The sequence below is a fragment of the Nothoprocta perdicaria genome, unplaced genomic scaffold (genome assembly GCF_003342845.1).
Source record: "Nothoprocta perdicaria isolate Ctin4 unplaced genomic scaffold, notPer1 scaffold_20, whole genome shotgun sequence".
NCBI classification, from domain to species: Eukaryota; Metazoa; Chordata; class Aves; order Tinamiformes; family Tinamidae; genus Nothoprocta; species Nothoprocta perdicaria.
The window spans coordinates 5,831,591-5,852,388 of NW_020455205.1; the positions used below are offsets into that span (position 1 = coordinate 5,831,591).

The 20,798-nt window shown below is 40.1% G+C and overlaps 1 protein-coding gene across 1 annotated transcript in view; it reads right to left on the reverse strand.

Annotated features, from left to right (window-relative positions):
* Window positions 1-20,798, reverse strand: part of DPYD (dihydropyrimidine dehydrogenase) — a 277,603-nt gene that overhangs the window by 87,340 nt on the left and 169,465 nt on the right. Inside the window, exons 15-16 of the mRNA XM_026038025.1 lie at window positions 9,261-9,329; window positions 6,699-6,782 (exon numbers count right to left, since the gene is read on the reverse strand). Of these exons, the coding sequence (XP_025893810.1) occupies window positions 6,699-6,782; window positions 9,261-9,329 (153 nt within the window). The remainder of the gene's footprint in view (window positions 1-6,698; window positions 6,783-9,260; window positions 9,330-20,798) is intronic.

Below are 20,798 nucleotides of genomic sequence, written 5' to 3' on the forward strand. Positions count from 1 at the left end.
AGTTCTCTGTCCCTTTCCTATAACAGCGACAGAAAATATCAAGATACTTGAGGAATTCATACATCTTTGAAAGGGACAAATGAAGAAATTTAAAAGCGCTGCTCTGAGAAGGATTTCCCATTGAGCGCTAACGTAAGCATCGGGTGCCTTTATTCAGATGTGAGACACTGTAAATGACAAGCCTTTGAGCGCTCCTGTTTTACTAGGAGGTGAGGGAAAATTTTAGATGTATGAACCTAATTCCTGAAAGATCTCACTTAGGCAGTGAAGAGACTAGTTAGCACACGTTAATTAACTTTATCAAAAAGTGGCATAAAATCAAAACCACTGAGAGAAAAAAAGCTATTAATGTGCTTTGTGTAGTTAACTTGTAATATTTGTTGCTAATCACATTTTTCCTAATGAACCCTGTCTACAGGACATCAGTGATAATGAGTAATTACAGTATCTTATGCTGACACCAAGTATCCAAAGGCAAAACAGTCGAGAAGATCAGTAAAAACAAAAAATACTTAATAATGTAATCACAGAAATGTAAGACTGCCTAAATTTTCTACATATCCCCTTGCTGAAAGCTTTCAGTGTACTAAAGGCTAATTGCAAGAATATTTATTGAATAAAGAATTGCCACTTGGATTTTAAGAAGATCATGCTTCACCTCCTTTCCAGGAAGCACTCACTTGCTACATGCCCTGTAATATTCTAGTCAATAAAGTTTCATTTTAAAAGTCTTTTTAAAACACAACATTCACTGATTCTCTGGCTGAACTGTCTTTGTGATATCTGGTTCACAGAGTATAAACTCTAGCTGAAATGCTTGCTCTTACAGTGAGACTGAAAATAAGGATACCAACTTATCTTCCTATATTTATGAATTTCAAGGAAATAGAGTCACTTCTACATTTTCTAATATAATTCATTCTGAAAAGAACACTTTCTATTCATAAATAAAAGCTCACCATGCATAAACAGTATTTAAAACCTTATCAACAGACACACCATGTCATCAAAAATTCCCACCGAGTTGGCAGTGCTGTCAATATTATTTGTCCTATTTATAAACCTTTTTTATTTTCTGTTTTGTATTTGGAGTAATTTAATTAAAAATCTTTCAAAACCGTAACAGGGATTAAATGTTGTCAAACTGCAATAAATTTATATTGAATATACAATTTATATTGAATATACAGAATAGTGTTCCAATTATGAGTATATTAAACTGTGCATCTTAATTCATTTCTCCTAGAGAGTATGAAAAAGAGAATCCTTAAGATAAAATACTATTCAACTCTCGTGCCTCATTTTTAAGTACTGTGTCCTTATGAATATGACAAAAAGTAAAATATGCAAGCATTGGAAGGACATATTGTACCGAAAATGTGGAATAAATGCACTTAAATCATAAGATTTTGTTATACCTGAATCCTTTGAGGACAGGAGAAAAAGAAATGAAGTCAGGCACTAGGAGAAGGTGGTCGAGGTCACTAAGCCAGCCGTGACTGCATAGCGAGACTTTCAGATTCCTATTGAAATTGTGCAGGAGTTAACTGTTAACTTTGAAATTAACTCAGCAGCAGGTTAATACTATGAGCAGGAGTTTAAAGAAGGGAGGAGTGAAAAGAGAAAGAGAGCAGAGATGGATGAAATGGGGGAAAAGAAAAAGGGGACATGCCAAAGAGGTTAGAACAACAAAATTGAGCTAGCTTCAAAAGACGACCTGTGGCCATGGTTAGTGTGCAAGCCAGAGACTTAAGCCCAGCACATACAGCTTTTGGTCTAAGAGTAAGAGTACGAGATGAGCCAGGCCTTATTTCCCTAAGTTCCCAACCAAAAAGGACGAGAGTGGTCAGTGCCAGGGGACAACAAGATGTATAAAGTCTGAGGCACTGCCACAAACACCACTTTGATTACCCTGCTATACCGTTTTGGGGAGCCATGTTCCTGCTGCTCCTACTGCACAGTGCAACACAACCCTGGTGTATTTTGCATGAATTTGTTGCAGTTAACTGATACAAAAGAGAAGAGAGGGAACTAATCTTGCCTGCAGGACTCAATGAATTATACTTAACCAACATATTACTGTAGGATGATAGTAGCCTGCCACATGAACACAGATATAATCAAATTCTGTTTGGGGCATCATTTATTTAAAATACTTCAAGCTTCTTGACTGTAGAGCAACAGCAAATTATCCTGCTATGCTGCGCACTTCAATTAAGCAGCAGCCTCATCCTTCCCATTGCCAAGGTACAGTGGAGCAAATCCAATTGTGCCATGCGGCCAGTTTTCATCCCTGTAGAGTAACCAATGCTTTTGGTTTGATTTTATGTTTTGTTGCTGCTGTTTTTAACAGATTCTTCTCGTGAACAAGGCAATGTGGGCTTTTATGAGTCTTGCCTCCTAATTGCAGGCAATAAGCATAAACACAATTAGCAGCAGAGGCTGCGACAACTAGAGTTTAAATAAAATGAAAATAAAGGTAAGAAAGCAACTACGAAGCAACATCATTTTGTGTATGTTCTGAATAGTTAAACAAGCAGGAGCTATATTTCAGTGCTCAGGAGACAGAAATATATTTCTCCTTTAATATAAATTAAAAAACAAACAGTCCCCCAAATCTATAACTTAAATGGTGAGATATGTTAATATACATTATATATCAGAGGGTTAAAAGGTATGACTAAGGAAAATATTTATAAGCCATGATGTTATTTTAATATTTGCTTATGGAAAATCCCTATTCTTGCCTTTAGGCTAAGGTCTTTGAATATGATAGACTAGGAAAAGTCCAGAAGCATCTTCTGTGCTTTGGTAAGTTTAACTGATGTGTTGGTTCTGACTTGAGCTCTCCCTGTCATAGTGACCATCATCCCCTACTGTGAACAAGTGAGTTCTCGTGCTTACCCTTAATCCACTCTTCATTTCCCATCTCTGGTATAAACAATGCAATGCGCTCAGAGAGAAATTTAGTGTGGTGACTCCACAGAACAACATAAAGATTAGTCTGAAAGGTCTTCTGGAGACTATCTAGGTGAGGCCGATAGTACTGGTGACACTACGTGGGCTGAGCTCGGCCTTGGCCCACACGAGCCTGAAACCCTTGGGATGGAGGTCACCCGACCTCGCCAGGCAATATGTTCCTGTGCTGCTTTATCCTCTCACCTAGAGGGAATTCTTGACTTCTGGACCAAAATTACAAAACCAAACACAGACATTCATGGGTTTAAAACCATAGTATTGGTCCTGAAGGTTCAATACCATTTTTAGAAGTATATGCTAAAAGATTTAAAGATTCTTTGTATGGTTTCCAGGGAAGAGATACAAAACTTACCACAAATACAGTAATAATCTGCTGTCCACCATATTGTCTTTCTGCTTATTAAACGTTTTGTACACTTACATTATCTGATTCAAGGAAAATCTGTGCATTAGTACTGTTTAACCTCACAATAAAAACTCTCAGGATTTTTAATGGTCTACAGCTACAGTTGCACACTGTTCTCAAAGAATACACATCTTAACTTTATTATCATTAATCAGCATTAGTAAACATAATTGACATTTTATACAGAACCAGCTTTAAGTAACTTATTGGCAGAAATACAGATGCATCTCTAATATTACCCTCTGGCTAGCTATGCTGTTCAGGCGCCAGAGTGTCTGCACTAATGATTTGGAATTAAAATCAAATAAAAGCTGAGAACTGTAATGCAGCACAAAACAAGCAGCCACTTTTAGTACCAGTTTTTTATATATCTTATTTGGATATATCTGGAATTTTTAAAAAATTACTGTGGTATGAAACAGTGGAAGTGTCTGAGAGGAGATAACAAAATGGGATAGAGAAAAAGTGAATCTAATGTTCCCAGATTTCTACACTTACCCTTAGGCACACCATAGGAATTGAAATGAGAAGCAAAAGTAGACAGTGCAATTAACCTTTCTTTTCCTTTTTTCTTTTTTTTTTTAAAGCAGAACATTTTAGACATTAAAAATAGCAAAAATACACATACATGTATTTCTGCCTTTATTTTTCATCTCACCAATTTCTTTAGTTTCCTGAGGATTTAATGTGCTTAGGCATGAAAAGGGACGTAATCCCTAAGAAATTTTCCTATGAAGATCTGGATTATGTTATCAAAAAGATTTAAGAAACCCTGCTTCACTGTACAAACAGGAAAGCTCTTCTGCCTCCCAAAGCTTCCTGCCCGGCTGTCTGGGCACTGAACACGTTTTTTTTCAGAGCCTATATGAGCCCTCTCTTCCTCCCATTACGTATCTACCACCTGCCTGACTTCAGCTCTGGAAAACCTGGTATTAGGAGCTAAGCCAAAGTACATCCTAGCACTTGCCTGGTTTATGAGGGGTCTCCAGGGGAGACTCCACTTGCAGAACCTCCCATGAAGAGCACTGAGAGATGTCCTAGCACGTAGCGTTTTTCTCAGCCTTTGCCTCAGCGAACTACATTTAAAGCCACTACCATTTGTCATGGCCACCTCCGAGGAAGAATCTCTGGATCTGGCCCCTTAAAGATCATTTGGTTTATTTATTTATTGGTCTAAAGAACTGGATTCTGTTCTGAGCTCTCATTTTCGTAAGAAAGTTAAAAGACAAGATATGTTTAAGTGAGAGCAACATATATTAAACATTCAAAAGAATATCCATATTGCTTGGGAAAGTGAGAATTACTATTATTATACAAGCACATGCTTATATAAAAGGTAATCTTACTTTATGGATCCGATCTCCTCCAATGAGAGCCACAAATCCATGCAATAGCCCTGAGTGCTCCAATTTTGCATTTGGTTCTCTAATTTTACAGTAGCTGAAAGATATGTAAAAACTCATGTAGCAGGCAGCTCCCTACTGACTACACATCTAAGCAACTTCACATACATTTATTATTGCAACCAGTGCAGGTTGGAAATAATACACACTACACACTTTAAATAAAAAGAGAAAAAAAAAAAAAAGAAAAAAAAAAAAGAGAGAGCTTGAAATGAGCCTATTTCAGTTTCCATGCAATTCCCTCAGGGCTCTCCCTGACTAAATCATACCCTTCCACAGGGTTTTGCCATCTCATGTGGAGACAATCCAAACTACTGATCTATACCATGGAGAGGGAAGGGTGGGAATTGCTTCACAAACTGATAAAAGTTGCTATTATGACTGTTTGTTGTTAAAAATACTTTTGAAAAAAAAATAGCTATTACCATCTTCCTAGAATCGTCTTGAAGGTTTTTTTGCGATTGTTTTTCTCCTCTCAATTTTTTTGATTTTTTTTCCCCCCTCCTAATCAAAACTTTGCAAAATGACCATTAGCCATGAAAAGCATCTAAGTTACTTCCATTAAAATAACAACCTATTGCAGGGAATATACTGACATACTTTTGCACCTAGAAAATAATAAAATTCTCACGCACAAGGCCTAACAGTAACATTATTGTGATAAAGATTCAAGTGAAGTGTGTCCAGTTCTGTTTTCCCTTGAAATCATTGCAGCTCCTATTGTCTCCCTGGCAAAGTTTCACCATGTCAATGGCTTAGTTATCCAAGCACACCTCAGTTCTCAAATAGTCTGCGTCAGGCCAAGGAGGGAGGATGAATCAAGAGGTTTACGACTCTCCACTGAGAGGATCAGCTGAACGGTGCATGTAGTTATTAGGGGATATAACTGTGATCCCCATGATGCATCTTCCTCCTCCTCTCTCTCCTGTCAGTCATAAGGTGGGAAATCTTCTATGAAATTAAGCACTTGGAAGACAGGATTTGCCAAATAGGTGCCTGAATATGCAGACTCAGACCAACTATCTTCTTGTGTACCTGAAGCCCAGAAGTCTTTGGAAAGTTTGATGGTCAAACTGAGAAAAATATCTCCCAAGAGACTGGGAGAACCAAAATTTCTCAGCGACTTACTACATTACCATACTTATGCATGTTTCTGAGCCCAAATAAACTTCAAAGCTATGGACAAAACATGCAAAAATCTGAAAAGTTTGAAGAGAAATGAATGTAACAACTGTTTTTTGAGAACATTTGTTTTTTTCATGAGCAAAACAAGATACTTTCTCCTAAACAATGTCATGGAAAGTATTCAAAAATCCTGCATCAGATTTCAGCGTGCCAAAGACACAAGGCATAGATAATGACTGCCCAAACTGTACACAACCGTCAAGTCTGTGTGTTGCAGAACATGGTCTTACAGCAGGAAAAGGCAACTGCAGGTGGCACTACCAGAATGTACGTCACATATCAGTGGCACATAACAGCTCAGAAATACCGTTAGGTTCAAATGCTAAAAATCATACAATGAAACATGTGAAATGTGCCTGTACCTCATGTATTTCCAAATCATGATTGATATACACAGTCTGCACTGTGTCGTGATCTGGAAGACAGCTACAGGGCACTGCGGTGGCAATCACCAAACTCTGTCCAAGCAGGTTTGGAAAATTATCTGTTTTATTACTGTTTCCTCTCCAATACATAATGTATTTTTATTCTCAACAAAAATAAGCATTTTGTATATTCGTAGCTTCTGTCATTTTTCACTTGCAGCAATAAATATTTAAATATGTTCGACCCCAAAACCCAAAGCTAGTGACCTGCTGCTCGTGTCCTTCCCTGGAGGTGCCGCGCTCAGAGTGCTAGGGCAGGATGCTGAGGAGACAGCAAAGAGGTTGCTGCTGGGGTCTTACCTGCCCACAGGCCAGGCCCATGCCTCTCTCTCCCATCCCATGGGGACACGATAAATTCAGCTCCAGTGCGTCCGCACCAGCAACCTATGAAATGTGCAAAAGGTAAAAAAAAGCATAATCTTAAGTAATTAACTCTTTCATTGTAGCATTAATTGCTCACGTCAAAGAGATCTTTTTAGGTGCTTGATTTATTATAAAGATAAAAATCGCAAAGCTGTTGTTATAATAGCCTGAATATCAAACGTGTTGATTATTGTCAAGAAAAAAAAAAATTCAAGAATTGATGTGGCTTTCCAAAAGGAAAATAGAGCAAAACAGAAATTAACAACAGACAACCACGATAAGGGCTTTTCTTTTCTGCAAAATATTAGAAAATGAGATATATAATAGGGTCTTACTGAAGCCATAAGAGAAAGGTTTAGCAGTTTGCGTTACACAGGTAGCTTCTGTGCTCTGAAGAACTGTGCCTCTTAGTAGCAATTTTCTCCTGTTTGCTTTGATGGATTTTGCCTCTCTGTATTGTTTGCAGATGCCTGTGCCACAGCTTCTGTGGCTGAGTAGTTTGTTTCTGTAGTCTGCCAAGGCTACTAAAAAAAGCCCATGCAAACATATTAAGTGGGTTAATTTCTCTTCAGCACCCTCTGTTAGTCAAAGCTAAAGAGGAAAAGCTGCTGACGTGCAGAAGGGCAGTGCACAAACACATCTCCATTCCTCCCTGCGGAACTGCTCCTGCCTACGACTAGGATCTCTCCCTTGGCTTTCCATTTGGCTGCAAATCCTATTTTGTCATGCATTTGCATTTGGCTTTTCTTATTGACCTGACGTACTTTGGCCTGCTGCGTGGCCACGGTTCAGCAGTGCTGCGCGGCGCGATCCGGCAGGAAGCTATCCATCATTTCCAGGAACGCGCCCGGCGCCAGCCGGCTCCACAGCGCAGGGCCCGTGTTATCGGCCTCCGTGACAAGCTGACCTTTCGGACGAATAGGTCGTCCTCCTGTGGAGAGGGATCCCGCAACCTTCCGGGGCTCGTGCTCTTTGCAAAGCCACATCTATTACCTGCTGGAGAGCGTCTTAGGCATGTGATAAAATATCACTGCTCTACAAGCAGTGGATTCCAGAGTGCCCCAACAAGTGCAACCCTGTGTGCAAAGTCAAGATTATTTGCCACAGAAAGCAAGATTACATATATGGGGCATTATTAAATGCATTTAAATAATCAATCTTTTCCAAAGGAGTAACAAGTGCAAGCAGAGATTGAAAGTATCTGCCTTAAAATTAGGTAGCAGTGGCACTGTACTAAAAATAGGGAGCACGTGGCACTATAAAGCCATTCATCAGAGTCAGTTTAAAAGCAGCAGAGCTCATGTCAAGCATGGATTCCACAAAAGATTTCATGGTCAATTAGGTAAATACAGGTATAAAATGGACTAGCATTGAAGATCACAAAGCCAATTACTGATGATGTTTAATTTTGCTTCCCTAAGTCCCCAAAGTGATTTTTTCCCTCACAGGTTTAAAATGTCCAAAGAAAACAGAGAAGTGTCTTCCTGTATTACCATGAGAGGCTTTAAAACACTGGGAATAAAGAAGAACGGATACCCAAACATATACACACATGACTTCATGAAACATGACTTTAAAACATCTGAACCCATAATTATATACAGATATGTATATGTATATATATATACACACACACACACAAAACATATACACAAAATATGTATCTGTACAATATTTATAAAACACTATGCTGATAAACACAATAAAGAAAAAATTATTAGTTTATCATTATCAGTATGTTAAAGCCTTCCTTTACTGGCCTGAAAAGATGCTTTTAATTTCCTCTAGGTATTTTGATCTGTCATGAAATTTTCATTTAAAAAAAACAAACACAACTTCCTATATATACATTATTCTCTTAATTGACTGTTTCTTATAGTATTCACTATGGAACATGTTTTGTACAGATTTTTTTCCTTCAAATGATTTCAAAAAAACAAAGTTTTGGGGGTATGGTCTGTTTGTATTTGTCTAAGACTGGAATTATATTATAGGAAGCCTGCTGACTGCCATTACATATACCAGCTTCCTCTCCTATCATTTTTGAAAGTCTGTATTAAAACTGGAATAGCATTAAATGAGCCTTTTATACTTTAAATATTGAAGAGTTTTATATTCAAAATTTCTTCTGGTGCTGTCAAACTAGTGTGCCTGTAGGCAAGGTAAGATCAAGTTAGACTCTCAAAGGCAGAATTAAATTTTATCAGGGCATCCGTCATAATACACAGTTTGCTTAAAATGCAAATAAAAAGTATATAGATTCAAAGTCTAAAGGCTTTCCAGGTGCTGTTTAAAAATCCAAGGGACCATTTTTACAGAATAGGTTTCCTTTAATTTACATTCCCATCATTTTAATGAAATCACAGAATAAACAAATTATAATGGACACGTTTTAACCTCCATTTTGCACATTGACTCTACTTCCTTCAAGAAATTTCTTTTTATATTTATAAAGAATAAGACAAAAATGATGAAGAAGCACAATTAGGAAAACATTACCTCAGCCATTTTTGAAAGTTCAGTCCAATCACTCTTGCTATAGGTGCTCATGATACTGGCAATTAGAATCTGAAAAGAATAAATATGCATTCACTTCAAGCTGTGTTACCAGATTTTGTATGCAAAAACTCCAGACATTAACTATTTGTATAGTTAACATAAATACCTGTATATGGGAATCAAAGCACTAGAGATGAAAAAATGGGTCTAAAGGGTCACCCGTTTTGTCAACAGCAAGTCGCTACGCAAAACTAGTAGGCCTGTTCAGACATACAGGAATTCACAAACATATAGGAATTCACAAACATAGGAATTCATATGGGACATGATTAAATGAGAACAAAGGCAATTGGAAGCACAGACCCAATGGTGAGATGTAGCTGGTGTTCAGCTTGGCGGAACATTTAAATTCTTTATTATTCATATAATATCAGAAGTGTTTGGGGCTTGGTAGAGAAACTGTCATGGGAGGAAAGCAGAAAAATATTTGGCCACACTTCTTGCTTATGAAAGTTTTAATTTTGCTTCACAGGTAGGATGAGCTTAGTTGAGTCTTGTTTTCCAAACACGCTTCACAATCTGCGTTAATATCTGCAATGAGTTTATCCTTTCCCTTCCAGTCTGTGTACCACTTCTCTTGAACTTTCCCATAATGTTAAGGGCTAATGACTCATTCATAGATTAGAGAGTATTTAAAAATCTAGTCTATAAAAATCATCCAAAATACATCTTTTGGAAGCTGTAAACTCTCAAATTATTTCCAGAATAAACCCGATATATTCACTATCTTCAGAAAAGCAGAAAGTACACCTAGAAAGGGAAGGTAGTTATGGAGAAAAGTAGGTCTGTCTAGGCCACAATATATTCATTTAAAAGGACAATACGACTCGTAACTGCCGTTACGTTCCAATACTTGCTGGATGGGTGTCTCCCTATCAATCTACCTCCCACCTACCTACAAACTAGCTACAAAAGTCACCTTTCTGCCTGAGGTCTGCGAGATGCAGGTCTCTTGAGAAGAAGCATTTGAAGAAGTATCTGCCTTGCTATTATGTACCCCTTCATTTGCATCATCTCTGGCATAAATAGTTTTTCGTTGGACCCACACGATCTTTCCTGGCTGTGACTTTATTCCATACTTGAAAGAGATAAAGCTTGTCACTTCTATATAACCCGTTTTCTATTGCAAACAGCCTTAGATAGGTTTATACAAATGTTTATGAAACAGAATTTGCTCTATCAACTACTCAGTATTCAAGAGAACTTGGCAACTCGGGAAAAAAACATAAATGTCTTTAAAGAACTTTATTTTTTAGGACATACCTGAAAATATTTCATTGTGAAAATTCATTTTAAGAAAGTCTATATGAGAAAATCTGGGAGTAAAAATGTTACTTAAATTACTGCAACATCTGCAAGCTTACTAGAAACTGTATCTTTTGCAAATTCACACTTTTTGCAAGGTAACTAAAGGGAACACAACAAAACAAAAGAACTACTCAAATCCTAACAACATGATAAGAATTTCCACAGTTAGTCACCATGCAAATGATAAGAGAATTCAGCCGCTATACAAACCAAACTTTTCACGCGGTAAAGCTGTGGGACATCCAGGGTGACGAAGCACAAGAACAAGAGCATGGCTCTGTCAAGCACTGTTAATGAAATCTGAAAAATCTGCTGAGAGGGTACAACGGGGGAAGAACAACACAGGTGATACGTCAAAGAGCTGCTAATTAAGACAGCATATTTTTAAATATTGATTCCCATTCAAATTTAGAAGTATTTATGTCTGACAGAAGCAGTGTACAGTGTTTACAGTAACAAAAATGACTGAAAGAAAAAAATACATTTCTGATGTTGCTGTTCACATGAAACCCAGGATCTCAAAGGGGATAATAGATATATCTTAAATAGGCATTTAATTCTCTTTGTATTCCTTGATGCGCTCTGAGAACTTGAAATGCACCTTAATTCCTATGTGGAGGCAAATGCCCCAGCCCTCCATGTTAACAGGCTCTTCTTGTTCAAGTGTTTTTCTTTCCCCCCAAACACCTTGATGGCCCTGCCATTTGCTACCAATGACCTCCCCACCCTCTATCCCTCCAAAAATCAGACATGGGCCTGTAGGTGCATTGCTTCTGATGTGTGGGACTGGAACCCGCTCCTAAAATTACACATGGGAGGTTATGAAAAATACATGGAATATTATCATACGTTACCTCCTAGAAAGCGCATAGTAGAAGACAGGTAGCAATAACAACTGCTAAAAGTCACAGTTTATATTAAATTCAATCAATCCTACTGCATTCCAGCCTCTCCTCACTATCCTATTCACCCTTTCCGGACACACGTGCCCGCTTTTCCACAGCATCCCGGCGTGCCGAGCCGCGGAGCTCCCGATCCCGCCAGAGCTCCGTGCCCCGCACGGGGGCTCCCGATGCCGCCGCCGCGCTGGGCACGGCCACCCTGGTGGCGCAGCAGGCTCCTCGCGGCCCAGCCCGGCACGACGTGCCGCAGAACTCGGCCACCGCTCGCGAGCGGCTAACTGCAGCGCTGCAGCAGCCGACACTGTGTCCTGTACGGGATTTTGTTCATCGCTCATGCACAGGATTTTACTCATCACTCATGTACGGGACTTTCTTCATCACACTTTTTTGGGGGTGGGGGGAGCCAAGATGGAAATGGGAGGTACATAATGTACCATTTAGGACGTGATTATAAAATGAATATACTGTAGCTAAAGCACCTAGTAAAAACCTCCATTTCACACAATTCTGTAACTAATGCATTAGTAGTTGTTCTACTTAAAAGGCAATGACAAGATACTTCTCATAATCCTTAAAATATTTTTTCTCCCTGTACGTAATAATCCCCTGGAAGCTTAAACTAGACTCTATTTCCCTTGTGATTTTTTTAATTTCATTTCTATTATCTTTACAGGGATGTCTCAGGAATGCAATAGCATGAAAAAACAATAGAATAAGGTTCACCAGTGCATATGGTTTTAAATGATCTTTCTCCTCTATGACTGACAATGGGATGAGTTTCAGAACAAAAGGATGGAGAGGAAAAAAAATGATGGGGCCTACTTTGGGTCACACAGTTCTGAGTACATCTGTTTAAATGAGGACAGCAGTAAAACTGTAGGTAGACAATTTGTCCTGCACTGCTCCGGAGGGACTAGGGGAGCTCCAGTACATTCAAAGATTTTGAAACATCTCAAGGGACTGGATTTAAATGCAAACACTGTCAGTTCCTGCAAATTTAAGAAAACTTCCAAACAATCCCCAAGCTATCGCAATGATCCGTTCACGTGCCACTAATAACCATATTTTTACGCTCCTCCAACACTGGCCCTTAATCCACATCTATCCCTAAACGATTCCTGCAGATCTGCGTATAATCTCCCCGCACTTAAGCAAATCCAGCCGCCCCAACCAGTGCGGCCCTCACACCAGGCTTGATTAATTTTCAGCTCGAGGTAAGTTCTGCCCCAAGCGTCAACAGATGTTCCACAGAGACGCTGCTGCCGGCTGCAGCCTGCGCCTCATTCTGCATGCGGAAGCGCTTGCAAAAATCCCCAGGATTTTGTATCTGATTTGCAAACTCCTTGCAGAAATAGGAGGAGACGGTGAATATTTTCACTAAGAGAATGTTCCCCTGAAAGCTGTCAAAGCAAGAGTTTTCACGGAGGCAGAACGACTGGTTTTGTAACAGTTACCTATTTGAGAAAGAGAGATGTAGAAAAAGGGCCATTGCTGTTTATTAGATGGAATGTAGAGATTGAAGACTATCTTAAGAAAAAGATTTCAGGCTTGCTCAGCTAGCCTCTGCAAGTCGTACTCTGAACATAAACACAGTTATGCCATGTTTTGCTAGAAGAAATACCCAGCTCAATGCCACCTTTGCCACCACTACAGCTGTAGTCCTCTGTTTTTTCCACATGAACATTGATGAAATGATCACTCAAAATCATCTTTCTTCCTTCATCTACTAGATGAAGGCTTTATCATCTACTTCATCTGGCTTCTTACACTAAAGATTTTTTTTTTTCCCACACAAGCTGCAGTGCACATTTTAGACACAAATTGCTGCTTTGGACAAGAGAAAATTCACCCCCAAATGTTTTACCTAGCTTGGGGATTCATGCTGGAGAGTCCCTGCTCCACGCAGCTGTGTGTGACACGGGGCACCACGGCAGGCAGCACTCACTGCAGTGGCTGTGCCAGCGCAGACACTCGGCGATGGATGAGGCCGCGCAGCAAGCGTGACGCTACTGGAAATCAATTAGGATCTTAGCAAACTGACAAGCACCAGTAAATGTTTGCTATTCAATCATTATTTGGGATCCTCCTTAACTTGGGAGGAGTTAGACTCCATGTTTCAGCAAAGAACAAACAGCTCAAAGAGCGCAGAACCTTCCTAACCTGTCTCAGGAGACGTGACGTTTGTGCTGGGTGCATTCGGAGCCACAGATGCCTTGGATATAAATCTGTGAAAAATAACTGATTTATTAGTTAGGGAACACATTATTATTAGCACAACAATGAGAGCTTTTTTTTTTTTTTTTTTTTAACTATTGTAAAAAATAGTTAAAAAATAAAACCAAAACCCCCAAACCCTAGGGACTGGACTGAGTTTGGTGCCTTATAGACTGAACCAGGTTTCTCTTTTATTGCACTTTCCTGTGTATTTTTCATGTGTTGCAGAACTGAAAAGAAAATAAACTTCTTATTAAAAACTACCTAGAACATCAAATCCCATGCAATAAGAAAGTTAACAATTGCAAACCCTGTCATGTCTCTGAGAAGCAGAGGAATTATCTTGTTATCAATTTAATAATGGAACATTGAAGTAAATGATGCCATCCACTGACACCAGTAACACTGTCTCTCCTGGGAAATTCATGTCTGTAGGAACTGTCAATCTAGATGGATATGGACATATTAAACATTGTACCTTCAGTCCATAAATCTATTCTTTCTATGCTGCCTTAATAAAAAGATTCTGCATGATGATAAAGACAAGCAATGCAGAATGTCTTGACATTGCTGACCTGAAATTCGCCTTCTCTTTTTTTTTTTTTTTTTCCCAAGGACTGGGTAGTAAATTATTTCATGATTCAACCACCCGTTGTTTTACCAATTTTTAATTTGCACTTAAAATAGACTTAAGATAACTTCAGTAAATGAAAAGATGGCAAATAGAGAATATTGCTGCTTGTTATTTAGCTGTCCATGCAGCAAACCTTGTAGTTGAGGCCCTATCTTTATCTTGTTACTTTGTATTGGGATCTCCACTGTTTTTTTAAACATAAGTAGCAGTAAGATGCAACAGCTCTACCCGAAAAAACTGTTCAAACATTACCAACAGGCCAAGAAGTCCATGACTGGAGCAGAAAAATATTAGCATTTTGCTCACACTAATACACAGACATACACAAAATAAACACCGATAAGAAAGAACCAAGACTCTTCTCCAGCAAAACCCGAGATGTTCATTTTCAAAGAAAAAAAGAACTGATCCTGTGACATTTCCTTATGATGACTCTACCACTATTCTATTAAATGGCCAGAGTATATGAGATTACTGCATGAATGTCAGTGAGGTGGACTGGGCTGTCGCTCCAGATTAGGAGAAACAGTTGATCGGACCCAATATCCTCAGAGAAATAAAAACTGGGAGCCCTCTTCTGTACAATAACAGAATGCTGTTGCTGTGGCTGCAGCGAGCAGCAGATCAGCTTGAGGACTTTCTGCAGCTGGAGGAAAACTGGGGAACAGCCAGTGCTGTAAATGCTTGGTGCTCCGCTCTGCGGCAGGCAGTGCCCAGGCAGGAGGCTCCGCACACCAGGCTGAGGGAACAGCTCGCTCGCCACGAAAACAGGTTCAAGAGAGTCCTACTGATTAAGCAGCAACTCAAAGCAAACGGGATGGACAGAACAAAAATAGCTCGTTCGATGCACCTGTATCTTCAGTGCCTCGGGGTAGGCTTTAATTAACACCTTGTAATTCCTGAGGAGGGAAAAGGAGGCCAGGGAATGCTGGTTCTCTAAACCACATGCCTAATGAAAAAAAACACAGTGCTCATAAGAAACTTGGGAGAAATGGGCATATTTTACATGATTAGAAAAGGCTTCTCCATGTTATGATAGATCCTTGCAAATTTCAGTACTTCAGGTATAACACTTAAATTCCACAGACTTATTCTTATGGCTACAGACTTCCCTGGAAATTTAGCAGAATCTTTGGGATTTTACTTTGGATAGAGAAGATAATGTCCCACCTTCACTCTTTCTGGTAATTAATGCCAATGAACACATGAGTGAATAGAAACTGGCAAAATCACAAAGGAAAACAACTTGCATATGAAATTTTAAATATGCTGGGTAACAATGGTTGAATTCAAGCAAAAAAAAAAAAAAAAAAAACCCACTGAAGACAGAGCAGCAACGCCCCTAGCAAACACTGTCAGCCAGCCCGTGTGGATCTGCTGTGCCCCTGCTGCACCTCAGCACCTCCACACTGCCTCAATATAAAGAAAAAGTAGATGCAGCCAACACAGCACAGAAGAAACTAACAGAAAAATATTGTATTTAATTCTACAATACTTCAGACACATGCTATGACCTGTAGCAAAAACCTTACACCAGGCTTCTGACACATTATTGATTCTTAAGACCACATATGGAAAACTAGGTTGGCAAGAGGCAACACAAATTTATGGATTTTTCCTCCACCTATAGAGATTTTTCTCTCATCAAATCATCTGTCTGGCTGTATATACAGCCTTTTTTAACCCAGTTCTCTGAGCACCTCACTAATTGCAAGTGTGTTTATCCCCACAACAGCCTAGGCAGCTCTAGCAGGCACCCCTCTGCCGAGGCACAGCCAGCTGGGCAGGAGATGCTGCAGTGCTCTGGGCTGACACTGCTAAGCAACAACAAGCAGGGGACTGGGAGGAACCCTCAAACCCATTTTCCAGTTCCTTCCCTGATTATTTCTGGATACATGTAGATCTTCTTTATTTCCCCTATTACTTAGCAGCAAAGCTGCTTAGCTTATTAGAAAACAAATTCAATGGAAAATAAAGATAGATAAAATATGCATTGAATAATTTTATCAGAGTTCCCTAACTCCAACATTCAGTGAGCCAGTAATTCCCCAGGTTGCTTCTGTCTGTTCCCATCTCCAAGAAGCCTATCCTGACTATTCCCTGGTTCTATCACCCCCAGGGCTTCCTTTGATTCACTTCCTTGGATTTGAAGGCTCAAAAAACTAATAGTATTAGGGCAGACAGAGGTAAGAAATGCAGCTCAGAAAAGAGTGAGCAAAGAAACCTTCCTTTTGCACTTGAGAATGCTCTGATCCCCTCACACTGCTGCTAACCAAGCAAAGTTTGGGAGGCAGAGGTGACTTTGTCAGCTTGGTTGCCTCCTCTGTAGCTCACCCACAATCTCTGTGCAGGTGTATCCTTGCAGGGATGCACCTGAAACACCTTTGCACGAGCAGCTCTAACGCTGGGCTGTCCTGTTAAGAGGCTTTGCTGGAAAAGGCTGTCAGGCTTGTCCCCGTTCAGGAAGCTGTTTGAGGGCTTTGCACATCTGGGATTCTACAGCTGGCAAGGGGGAGAAGTGCCAGATCTGGTCTCACTTTATCTGCTGTAGGTGTCTTCACGAGCAGAGCACTTTGATTCACACTCCTGCCTTTGCCTGACTACCGGAACAGGCGCACCTCAAGGGGAGACGGTCTGCACATGCTCACAGGGCTGGAAAAACAAGGGCATCTGTCACACTGGGGACACTGGAGTCCATCCTCACCACAACTTTGTAATTCCCTGACTCTTTCTGAGGCATTTTCCCCTCCTGAGGTAACAGTTTACACAGAGCACCACAATCTCAGCACCACAGCACATTCGGACACACCGTACCATTCACCTATGCAACAGCCCCTACCAGGGAGAGTGATCTCCACCAGCTAAAAAGCATGTCCCACTGACTGATTTTCATTATCTTGTAACATCTTTTGCTTTCCTCTTCAGACATTAGAGTAGTTCTGTTGCAGATCCCTTAAGTTTCCACTCTAGATATTATTTTTGAATCAGTATCACTTTCTTGGGATGGCCTGACATCATAGCTAATATACTCTGAGCAGAAGTTTAGACTAGATGACCTCCTGAGGAACCAGCAAACTGCTCTTTCCTATGATACTATGAGTGCTCCCTGAAAAAAATGCACTTGATGAACAAAGTCTTTTGTCTCATCCTCATCAGGATCGTGCTAGATCTTCCATGTCCACCTGATACCTTTGTATCAAGCAGACAACTATCCATTTTTATCAGTTCTGACGTCAGGCCTGCTGAGCTCTCCCAAGGCACAGAAACCTGATGCAGTCTCGTATTGGTGTGAACCTGTCTTTTATCTCTCTATTTTTCATTCTGTTTTGTCGTGAAGTTTTCAACGTATTATCTTTGCTCCTTTTTGAGATCTGGTTCATCACTGTCTCCACTGTCTCTTGTGATCTTGCAGGGCCAGTGTATCTGTTTTTCTTTTGTTACCTACCTTTAGATTTTGTTCCCCCTCTTCATTTTGTACTAAAGCAAACACATTCCTCAGTTCTATTTTTTCTGACACTATCTGACCTCGTGTAACTCTGCCTTTCAATAGGGCTGGTCTGTTACGCAGCCAGCCCAACAGCAGGGCCATCCTCCCAACCGCCACGCGCCATCCGTCCCCCGCACACAAAACCCGCGGCTGCAACAGGGTGAAACACCAAACACACGAGCACCCATAGCCCCGTCCTCCCCTCCACAACAAGGACAGGCCTCTCCATGCAGCAGGAGCTGCTGTTGCTGCTGCCCACGAGGCCCAGGCTCATGGGAGCTCTGCCTCATTTAAAGGGACTCCTGCACCACCAGTAGCACTGGTTCTCAAGGGGTCGCCTTTTATGCCATTTCACGATCAGAATAAACTCAAACTTTGTATGTTCTTGCCAACCTGGGCTAGATAGGTGTAACCTATTTTAGGAGATTTTACAATGGAAAAGGGAGAAGATAAAAAAACAAAAGCTAAGCAACAAGAAATATGTCTTGTGGACAATGCAAAAACTTTCAAATAATTATTTTCATTTGGAAAAATCCTTCTTCTGTTTTCCAAATGATATTAAAATAGTGTCTTAGAAAGTAGAGCCTCCATATTTGTTATCAGACACACAACTTTTCAGGAAGAGGAAATGCATCTCTTTTTTCCCCTCTCCTTAGTCTCCCCTGTTTCCTTCTTACAATCCCACGGCAGCTCCTGGCCAGGAGAAAACCCCAGTGAAGAGCAGTGCCTCTCTGATCTCAGCCTTACAAGGATGGGTTTTCGGCGCTATCTCCCAAGAGATACAGTAAGACAATCTCATGAGTGGGTAGCTTTATTTTTAAATGCAGACTTTCTAATTTACTTAAGTAGCTAGCTGTTATGTCTGATGACCCAAGCAGTTTTCTGGCTACACTCCAACTGCAAAGAAGATACAAAATGAAGGGCTGGAAGCTGGCAGCTACCTTCTGACTAATCTTCCTTCTTCAACGGCCGGTTCCACCCACTTCATCTTTTCATCAGGGAGCATATCAGAAGATGCTCAGAAACTGAAACAGGCCTTTCTATTTTCACCAAATATTTGTGTGTTTGAAAAAGTGGTTATCTAATTTGTTCTGCATATTGCAATGTGATTGGACATTTCAAAATTAAAATGCTGTAAAGAATTTATAGGATTATTCTTTAACTTCAAGAAAAACACAGCAATACCAACTGCCATCTAATATAAGAGGGACTGTATCGGTGTCCCAGCAGGGATCAGGTATGCTCCCAGAACATAAATAAACAGAAAATAAATCAGGTCAAAGACGGATTCTTCAGGCAGAACCAAAGGCAGAAAGTACTTCTGGGAATCAGATAGCACAACGTTAAGAGAATGCAAATGTGACTTAAACCCATTTTTCATGACCCTCTGCCTTGAGAGGCATAAACAGCTCACAGGTATCTGTACAACTGGGGTACCTATATGAGTCACGCTAGCTCTAAACTTCCTGGCCTGACAGATAATTTGTTTAAACAAAACATACTGCAAGTATATTCAGACTCTACATGGAGATAGGGCTCTCTAAGAACAAATCTTTCAGATTATTTCACACTGCAAAAAGTGCCATGGATTTTTAAAAATGCTGCCCTAATATTTACGAACAGAGCTTCAGTATTTGTCTTTCCAAACCTAAGACCTTGACTAACTGTTATGTTTAGACTGAGACAATCAACACAACTATAGCCTTATAATAAAAATGCTGAACATAAAGGAAATGAAATGAAAATGGAACTTGAAAATGAAATGAATGAGGAGCCTTGAACACACATGCACGAAAATAAAAAGATGCAAAAATAAACCACTGAAAAAACCTGCCAGCGAGCTGTGAGGATGACAGGCACAGTGGCAGGAAAGGGAACAGGAAAGTACTCAGCTTCTTTCCTACAGTTTGCATTTAACTAAGTGGCACATAACAAGGGATGCATTTATGCCTACTTGAGAAGAAGCTTTTAAAATATTCATTTGGGTTTAAGTGTTTAGCAAGTAAGTAAAGTACTTGCTGTCAGACTTCTGTTTCAGCAATTAAAAGGAGAGCGTCTCCACTGCGCGTGCACAGGACACACAAGTTACCTCTGAGTTACCAGCGCACAGCACAACTGCAGAACGGAACAGCCCAGCGCTTCCTCAGCTCCCACAAAGAACAGTCACTCCAGCTGGCCTTGCCCAAAATGAGATAAAGTCAAATTTGAATTAGCTTGAATGCTCTGCAAGCTAAGAATGTGCACGTGGACAGTTACCAAACTGTATTTTGCTATCCCAAGGGAATTTATTGATATGTCTGTGTTCACAGTAACAGTTTATCAAATTAATGGAAAAGAGAATGAGTTCTGCCTTTCGGATCCTGCTGGCTACCAGATCTTGCATGCTTAGCACTTACTCCTTAACCTAAACAACAAGTACAATTTATTAGTTCCAAGCAGAATATAAAAGAGAATTTGAAAACCACAGCTGGGTGACTTGAGATGTAGAAGTGGGAAGGTGACAGATACAAAAAACTTGTTTAGACCATCTAGAAATTTACTCAATGCACATAAAAAGTTAGGACATTCACAGTCTTCAGGGTGCAGAGGAGGATCAGTTCAGAGCCCACTAATACTTCCACTGCTTATTTACACACTCCTCAGCAGGAAAGGAAGAAAAAGGAAGAAAAACATCTTGGAAACCCTCATTCCCACATCTTGCTCTGACTCAGAGATGGCTCCACAGCCCTCCGTTCCCAGCAAGGATGTCCGCCTGCGTGTGCATTGCGCCGCCCGAGCCCTCTGTGTGGGTAAATAAGCTCTTTGCTCGCTCCTGAACAAAATAAACCGTCGGATGGTGTAACTGCATCTACCTCGGGATTCTGCCAGGGCTGTAGTTAAATGCAATTTTATTTTTAGTATTCCTAGCCTACACAAGGATGCGAGTAAGACAT